Source organism: Notolepis coatsorum (assembly GCF_963971535.1).
Source record: "Notolepis coatsorum genome assembly, chromosome: 1".
In the NCBI taxonomy this organism is placed as follows: domain Eukaryota; kingdom Metazoa; phylum Chordata; class Actinopteri; order Aulopiformes; family Paralepididae; genus Notolepis; species Notolepis coatsorum.
Window position 1 is genome coordinate 143,093,558 of NC_140165.1, and position 9,689 is coordinate 143,103,246.

The 9,689-nt window shown below is 41.2% G+C and overlaps 1 protein-coding gene across 2 annotated transcripts in view; it reads right to left on the reverse strand.

Moving 5' to 3' along the window:
• Positions 1–1,836: 1,836 nt before the first annotated feature.
• LOC311240881 (phosphatidylinositol 3-kinase regulatory subunit alpha-like) overlaps positions 1,837–9,689 on the reverse strand; it is a 68,239-nt gene continuing 60,386 nt past the window's right edge. For both annotated transcript variants that reach the window (XM_084329483.1, XM_084329484.1), the window contains 2 exons: positions 6,809–6,979; positions 1,837–6,362 (listed from right to left, as the gene is read on the reverse strand). In XM_084329483.1, coding sequence (XP_084185609.1) covers positions 6,173–6,362; positions 6,809–6,979 — 361 coding nt within the window. In that variant the 3' untranslated portion in view covers positions 1,837–6,172. The remainder of the gene's footprint in view (positions 6,363–6,808; positions 6,980–9,689) is intronic.

Genomic DNA, 9,689 nt, shown 5'->3' on the forward strand with positions numbered 1-9,689 from the left:
GAACCAAGACAGGACAGGACCATCACTGATAAGGAACAGGGGTGCATGTGCAGTCTGTAGGGGGAACGTTGCACCAAATCGCCACAGCCACCCCCTTGACACATGGCCTGGTCCTGATAAAGTCTATTTAGGGCATAGGTACGATGACAGCTGAGAACTCACCAGCAAATGTTAGTAGCCAAAGAGGCGGGGGCAGGGTGGGGGGTCATCTGACAGCTGTAGGAACACAGAATCGCCTGGCACCTTCTGGAAGCAGAAGGATCTCGAGTCTGGCATTGTGTGTGTATGGGGGGGGGGGTGTTTGTGTGTGAGTGTTTGTGTGTGCCTGTAGTGTGTGTGTGTGTGTGTGTGTGTGTGTGTGTGTGTGTGTGTGTGTGTGTGTGTTTGTGTGTGTATGTGTCTGGAGGCGGGGGGGGGGGTGTTTGTGTGTGAGTGTTTGTGTGTGCCTGGTGTATGTTTTTGTGCAACCATGTAGTGTGTGTGTGTGTGTGTGTGTGTGTGTGTATGAATGAATTTATGAAAATTTATTTTCGTGTCATGTCCGACGACCCATCCCTTGCGGGATTATAAGACACCAAAAACAATAATGTGTGTGTTTGTGTACGTGTGTCTTTGTGTGTGTGTTTGTGTATGTGTGTTTGTGAGTGTGTGTCTTTGTGTGCGTGTGTCTTTATGTACGTGTGTGTGTGTGTGCCTGTTGAGAAAGGACTCTACTGATCAACAACATCATTGTTAAGCAGGGCTATTATTCCAACATTCTGAATTTACACTTTAAAATGAATGGAAAAAGCAGAGTGCTAGTTTACTAAGGATGGAGAGAAAGGCAAAATGTCTCTCCAGGGCAGCAGATTGGGGATGTGTATTGAGATTGAGATCCCTCCTTCCTCCTACCCCCTCGGACAGAAGGAAGCAACAGTTGTGATGGGAGGATCAAGAAAAGAGGGTGGGGCTTGAGATAGGGGGGTACGATATACATCTATACAGTTATGAATGTATAAATACAAACTAGTTAACTGTTGCTTAGGAGAACAATTCTATGAAAAGTGTAAATTTTCTGATCTCTAGTATGTCCTTTCCTTCTGTGGCTCCTGCTTCATCAGCATAGTGGCTGATGGGGGGGGGCTGTTTGTGTGTGTGTGTGGGGGGGGGGGGGGGCGCTGCTTGTGTGTGTGCATGTGTGTGAATATGTATTTGGGTGTGATGGGTGCTTGATAAGAATTCTTCAAATTTCCAAAACCCCCAGTGTGTGTGTGGGTGCCTGTATGTGTGTGTCTGTAGAATGTGTCTGTTTTTGTGTCTTTGTGCGTGCCTGTAGTGTGTGTATGTGTGATTGATTGATTGAAAACTTTATTAACAGATTGCAGAATGGGTACAATACAGTATGGCTCAATACACATAAACACTACTGTCTTTGTCTGTGTATTGAGTTGTCTTTGTGCGTGCCTGTAGTGTGCGTGTGTGCCTTGAGTTGTCTTTGTGTGTGCGTGTGTGCCTTGAGATCTTTGTGTGCCACTAGTGTGTGTCTGTAGTGTGCGTGTGTGCCTTGAGTTGTCTTTGTGTGTGCCTGTAGTTTGTGTGTGTCTTTGTGTGCCTGTAGTATGTGTTTGTCTTTATAAATTATGTGTGCCTGTAAATGGGCATTTCCCATAATGTTGGCATGTTCCTTTAATTAGCCATTAGCAAAGCACAAAAGGGACAATTGTTTTAATTTGTTAACAGCAGCTTGCATGTTCATTCATCATTAACTTTCTATGAATTCAATTATATTTCTAAAATACATATGCTAAAAAAGAAATTTCACACAAAAGCAGCTGTTAAAGTAAAAAGTTCACAAAGTTTCATGAATTTGGTGCTTTATTTTCCATTGTGACATCATGTCCATGACACTGGCATTACAGCATAAATGACAAGCAAAAAAGAGAAGGGGGAGGGCAACCAAAAACAACTAACTGGATTTCTGATACAGAAAATACAGCGTCTACGGAATGAAAACTGAAGTCAAACAGTCAAGAAACACAAACTCACACACATGCTCTTTCTCAGCAATGGCTCGCCCTCAGTCTAAACACTTGGTCTCTGGGGAGAAATGGTTTGGTTCGTGTGTGTGCCCCATTTTGTAGCATAATCAGAAATACACATTACACATAACATCGTTTGTACTGGAAATCAATTAATACTGAGCGCACAAAGGAACAGCTTGCAGGAAATAAGCATGTGACCTTATTCAGGCCAGTCTAACTTATAGCTAACTAGAACTTGTGAATGAATGAATGAAAACTTTATTTAACAGATTGCAGAATGGGTACAATACAGTACGGCTCAATACATACAATTGTTAAGGGGATGCAGATGTCTTCCCTTTTAAGATCTCGACCGACAAAACCTTTAAGTTTTAGACTATAGGTTCAATTCACGTCTGTGAAACTGTCCCAGAATGTGCCTCAGATATATTAACAAATAAAACAAAGACATTGTATTATAAACCATCAATGTCTCCAAATAAAACCCAAATACAATAGATCTTCTACTACCAAAGTAATGCACTCTAACTCAGTGGATTTCAAACTATGGGTCCCCAGCGGGGCAAAAAGTTGAATTTAGCTAAAATAAAACCAACCGTTTGTGAAAATAATGCATTACAGTATAGTATTAAAAAAAGCCTTTCACTTAGATAAGGATGCCAGGCTCATGTACCAGCTGCTTCAGTCAATCCTGTTTTGCAGTCAGAGCCACCCAGTTTTGAAACATCCTACCAACTGAAATAAGACACTGTGCTACCTACCACACCTTTACAAAAAAAAGTCAAGACCTGGCTATTAACAAATCAAACATGTGACCACTTTTTAATCAGTTCATTGTGTAATTCTTAATTATTGCTTTTACTATTATCATGCTGGATTGTGTTGTAAATGTTGTGTTTTACTTTTAATGCTTCTGTTTTAGGTGTATGGTTTTATAACATCTTGCCAAAAGGACTACAGTTGCAAATTAGCCAGCTGGCCAAAACTGGCACATTTACAGTAATGTTGATTAATGTGTACTGTCCTTTTTAAATAAACTGAGACTCCCCTGCCGGTGTCACATAGTTTGAAAACCACAGCTCTAAGATATGAATGAGTCACTTCCACCGACACAATGCAGATTCAACCATGTTTTCCTAAATACTCTAGTCAATGTAGATGATAATTGGGGATGAATAATTTCACATTTTCATAATAAGCTGGTAAAAAAATTTGTTGTGGCTTACTAAACGCATACGTGTTGCAGGTATGTTGTGGGGGAAAACAACACACGTTAATAGCAACACAATTTAAAGCCAGGATGGGTAGTTTTCTTTTAACAGTGGGGGACAACATAGTCGGTGGTATTTCAACACAGCGTATAGACAACATGATGAGGAGAAAGACCAATCAAGTCTAAAAGAAAAAGAAATAAAAGAAAAAAAACACACAAGCAGATAGCATCCTTAAAGATAAAAGAACAATATCAATAGTTATTTGCATGTATTGTAACTCTAGCTCTATGAACATAGGTGAAGCCCTCTCGCTTTGCTGTTGGTTTGACCATCACACACAATAGATGGAGAAGCTAGCGTGTGTAGCCTATTGGAAATGGAACCATTGGAAACAGCCATTTCAGAATGAACGGCATCTGAATTCAGAGAATGGAATTTACCGACCCATCTCCTGCACATCTTCTGAGAATCCGTTTATTTTTTATTTCTTGATCCGCAAAGCGGAAGGAAAAATGTCCCTATTGGCGTGTGAAAATAGGTCCTTTATGGGTGCGAGAAGCTTCATGACCAAGTTGTATGATCGGTGAGCAAAAATATTGGTATTCATCTGAAAATGAGGTGGTTTTTCTTAAGAAAATGTTCACCAACAGTGACAAAGACGGGAGTGGAGGACAGCGATGAGGAGCAGGGAGGGGTGGAGTGGCAGGCAGCCATGACTAGGGTCGGGCACCGAGAACCGGGTCCTAACTTCCCCGTGCGGCACTCGCCGTGTCTGAGGACGGACCCCAGCGATGACCAAAATCCCTTTTCGTTGCCGTTGGAGGAAATTGTGCGTAACAACCCCCCCCCCCCCCCCAGAGATACGAGATTATACACACTGTAGGCAGAGATTTGGGTTGATCTACTGTAGCACCTGTACCAATAGATGATTATTCAAATAAAAGTAGACCAGATTATTCTTCAGCACAGCAAATCACTTAACGAAAAAACACTTAGTTTTCTGTCCCTCACACACACACACACACACACTCACAGACTCTGCACAACCACGGTTGGTAAATAGAAAGGAAAGAGGAATTTGAAAAGTCTTGAAATAAATGAGCACCACTAATAGGAAAAAGATGAAATGTCCGTCTGTCATTTTGCCATCGCTTTCGAAGCCCGTTCGTTTTCTTCACTCACAGTGTTAGCATGTCAAGAGACGTCTCCCTCTCTAGATTGTCCATCCTTTCATCTTCGACATCGTCCTTGTCTTTCTCATGCTTGTCACGATGCATAGTCATATTCTCTGATGCTCAGACCCAACACAGATGGACAAGATGGGTGTTAAGTCAGAATGTGCTTGGAGGTCTCGTGGCTAGGTGGGATATCCTAGGGGTGGTCACTCTATTGGGTGGATGTAAAATGGGATAGAGAAGGTGATTTTTCCCCAGATAAATGGGATGTGAAACGTTCCAAGTTGTTTAACCGGGTGCATCTCAAGAATTTATACTCTAAGCAGATATATTATATCTGATTCAGTGTCCCCATTACTCCTGGCAGTTGTTAAAGGTCCTGTGTCTTATAAATGGCCTTTTCCAGTGTTTAGCAGTGTTTTATAGCAATGGGGGTTAGTATCAATGAGTCCGTGTCTCTAATTACCATTTTGGCGGATTGCTCTAATTCAGTTGAGACAATCTCCTCCCCCAGTGAATTAGGTCATTCTGATTTGACTCGCAATGCGACGTAGCAAGGAGCTGATTGTGGGCGGTGACTACAACCACAGAGCCAATCAACAATTCGCTCAACAACAGAGCGAGTGGAATTACTTCCTCAAACAGAGGGTGCCGACAGACAGCAGAGAACGAGCGAGAGAGAGAGAGAGAGCCCGCGTGCAGGAGTGTGTGTAAATGTGTGCGTGCAGGGCTGGTGTGGGTCTTCTCCCTGGGATATCACTGTCAAATTTTCTTTGACTCCCACGCGCATATTGCGATCCGTGCAATAATAATCACAGGGGTATATATTGTCATTTGAAACAAGTTACCAATGCATTGTCCCATGGGATTATGCCTCGCGGCGAAATTAATTAGTATCCCCCTGCCAGTCGCAGACTGTGGGTGACTGTCACTCAAAGCGCTTATGGGCGGAGCCCAGCCAAAACAGCTTGGAATCTTAAAGTCGAAAATTTTGCTTTTGAGTACTTGATTAAAAATATAAAACAATGAATTTTTTTGAATTTGTTTTTACAGATGTGTTCCATAGACTCACAGGAATTGTGTAAAGTTGCCCAAATAGTGAAAGGAATAGCAATGCATGTCCCCTTTAAGATGTGGGGAAGGGCCACTCACTCTATTATGGGGTACTGCGTAGTAAATTTTTTATTGATCGTTATCCTTACTTGTCTTATTGTTATGATTTTATAGGCCTTTCTTTGTTTAATTCTATATGTACACTCAACATGACTTTAAATGAGGGAAACCTCAGTTGCCTTTCTAGTTTAAATAAAGGTTTGAAATGAAATACCCCAGGTCAGTCACTGGTCCTTTTAGTTTTGTGCAGTATGTGGGATGACCAATCTCCTCGCTGAGTGAAAGGGGGATTAGGTGGGATGCCGTGGTGTCACTCCTCATGTTGCTAATTGGGGAAAATTGTGGGATAGGGTTGAACTAATTCTCTATAGAGAGTAACATGGGATACACTGGTTCTTTATCAAAGCCACTAATGGAGGTCAACTGGGACATGTTGTTGACCCTCCACCCCCCCACACACACAAGTCTTTGATCAGATTGAATTGGGAAAAGTTGTTCTTTTCACAGTCTCTGATGGGAGTAGGTGTTAAGTCTTTTCACAGTCTCTGATGGGAGTAGGTGTTAAGTCTTTTCACAGTCTCTGATGGGAGTAGGTGTTAAGTCTCTTCACAGTCTCTGTTGGGAGTCACTGGGACGTGGGCTTGGCCGCTCATCGCCTCTGCTGGCTGTAGACGGGGAAGGCCAGGGTGACGTTGAGCGAGTCGTTGTGCTGCACCAGGGACGTGTGTTGGTAATGGAGGACCAGCTCCTTCAGCGAGCCGTACAGGTTGTAGGGCTCGGCAAAACCATAGCCTGTGTGGGTCTTGTTGATGACGCAATGCTTCACCTCACCATCCACACTGGGGGGAGGTAAGGAGAAAGAGGACAGTTAATTCCACTGTGTTTCATGCATTGCTGTTTAGAGGGTTTGCTCCTGTAAGACCCTTGGTTGCAAAATTACATCACTTTTAGCTTTTAGCTATTTAAAAAAAGTCTGTAAATGTTTATTTTTTTAGCACATTTACATAGTCAATGGGTCCTGTTGTTCAGCCTCACAATGATATTGGATAGTAAATGTGTTTATAGGTCTCACATTCTGGCCTCTGAAGTTGATAATGTCAATTTAATTTGGGCCGCATTCCTCCTGGACTAGGGGGCTGGCGACCTCTTAATTTTGGGATGTAATTTGTTTTTGGTAGTAGTATACCGGTAATCAATACAGGATTTTCTGAACCTCACTGACATTTCTGCCCTGAGCCCCCGCTAATTTCCTATGCTGGCCTGGGTGAGTGTAAATGATACATACACCACAGAGCAGGCGTAGCAGCCCGACTTGCTGCTGTCGCGAACTAGGAAGGTGCCATCTCTCTTCCCCCTCAGCATGGACTCTGCCTGGAGACGGTTGATGTTCCCCAGGCGCCACAGACGCTCATCGTGGTGGGGCAGATCCTCCTCGTCCTCGACCATGCTGTACTCACTGAAACAGGAAGTCTCCATTAGGAAGGAATAGCAGGGACAGCGACGCAGCGACGCTTAACGTGGTTAAGGTCCTCCGCACAGGAAAGGCAACCTTCTTTGGAACACTAGAAGGTAGCTGCTAATGAATTTAGCTAATGCAGTCATGGAAACCAGCATTGTTTCATGCGTTTCATTTACAAAGCTGGACTCATCAAGACAACTGTCTTAAGAGTCCTCCATCAGGTAGGTTACACATGGAAAATAAAATAGTAAAATAAAATAAAAAATTTAAATAAAAAAGTCAGCTGGTGGGTGGATTGCAAATGTTTCTTGAAACCACAGGGTGGTCTCCAGTCCTCATCAATTACATTGCGGATTGGAAACATTCTAAATCAATATAATCATCATATAATTATTTATATTACAAACTGAACATCTTAAATATTTCCGAGTGCCCTGTGCATACACGCATTCTGGTTGTTCCATGTTTATGTTTATTAGGATCCCCATTAGTCATCAACGTGTTGACTATTCTTCCTGGGGTCCTCACAGATATACACATACAAATATGAAACATTCAGTACTATAAATCAGTCATATATCACATACATAATCAATACAAAATAAAACAAAAGGTCATAGGTGAATCCATTTCACCATACCTTAAAAAAAACAAAAGAAAAGTTTGGATAACATGGCTGCAGCTACACTCATGCCTGACATATTGATTTCCTGTATTAGAACACATTTCTAACTATGAATGCTTCAGACGCCTTAACCTCATAAGCCCTAGGCATATTTTCAGAAAATGTGCCTAAAAGTACATACCCAAGTAGATGGAAGATTGCTCCACTTCTACAAGGTCCATTTGCATGTTCTTGGTATCTAGGGACATCTATGGACCTCAGGGAATGTATTCCCAGTGTCAGGAATATTGCGTCTGTTACTATGACCAAGTAAATTGTAATGAACCAAAGGAGAATATAATTTTTTTTAATAGTTTCTTTTCTATTTTTGATGGTGAATAACACCATGCTAACATTGACCAAAAGTGGAAAATTGCCTTTTGAGTTAAAATTGCTTGAGATGAAGTGTACTAAGAATCTAAGCAAATTAATAAAGGGCAGATGATTTACAGGGTTTTTTGTAGATACAGTACTGAATTTTGCCATCCGGACACATGCAATTTGAAATATGAATGTAGAATATAGAATATCAGGCCTATAAATTACCTTATTATGGCCAAGTCATACATCTATGGATCATCAATCAATCAATCAATCAAGCCCAAATCTCCCTTTTCCAATGGCAGAGTTAAATCTGGATTTAGTACCACCAGGCGCCCGTTACAAGGCAGCAAAGACTCTGAATTAAATCTACTGTAAGTACAGTTACTTTTGTATAATGTCCATAGCAGTTTTTTTCTAGGCGTTCACAAAAAGTTAAAGAAACAATATACGTTGTATTTTATGGCAATAACGTTGAGGTTTGTTCGAACCGTGAGATATAACCACGATTGTCAGATCAATATTTGTAAGAGAAAAATGGTTTGTATGTGGCTGGTGAGCTGGGTAGTGTAGTTTTATGAAATGCAGATGTCCATCGAAAGCCCTGGGTCTCCTCTTTCTTTCTTAGGACTACAACGATTTCATGACCGCTTTCCTGTCCTCGCCTCTAAATCGTCCGTTTTCCGGTGCAAATGATTTTTTTACAAGCTCATATCTCACTAATAACACTTAAAATCATTGGTGAACAAAGGTAGTGCTGAAAATATACACTTTGACTGCTGTTTTGATAGGGTTAGGGTCTTTACTCTTTGCTATATTTGAAGAAAAAAAACACAATATCACTTAATACGGACTGTATTGATCTATTTGTGCAACATTAAATACATCTCGGCCCGATTGGGCTTAAGGGGTTAAAGGGGAACTCAGCAGAGATTCATGCTATCTCCCGCAGACAATGAATGAGAGAGTGATTTTATTTGACTTTATTCTATAGTAGTGTTTTACATTTAAAGAAAATATAAAGAAATAAATAAAAAGAATCGCAACATCACTTAATTTAATACGCCGACTGCATTGATCTATTAGTGACGTGATATAAATCTTGGCCCAGTACCGGGCGGATCGGGCTTAACACATTCCCCGCCATAAGTTATATCCATCAATATAGCCAGTCTGCCAGCACTATAACCCTATGGAAATGTTTACCTTCTTTGCAGGGCTATAACTTTTTAAATTGTATTGCTATATTGACATTACTATGGCCCATTCAACATCGATTATCTATCGTTCAGGATGTGGGAACGTTATATTTTTTCATTCATACATTGTTGTGTTACTAGCGTCGAGAATATAAGTATGTTTTTAATCTTTTCTGCTGTAATTCCAAAAACAGTAGTTATAGGCCCTGAAGCACAATAGATTATCGATTGGCGTTTCTCTCCTATACACACTATATTAAAAAATTCAAATGTATATGATCGGTATACATTATGCTTCATCATGCGTGAAGGAAAGGGGGGGGGGGGGGTCGTTTATAATTCCTTGATCGTCAGTAACGGCTTTATTTACTATGGCTTGATATGTTGATCAGATGGTTTGCCGTGAAATGAATAAACAATCGGGCTGAAAATAACGTTACTGTCCTCTTACCGTGCGCCGATGAGACTGGAGGAGAAAGATCCCAATTATTCGACGCCGATCACCTAGATCCATTTCCGGTTT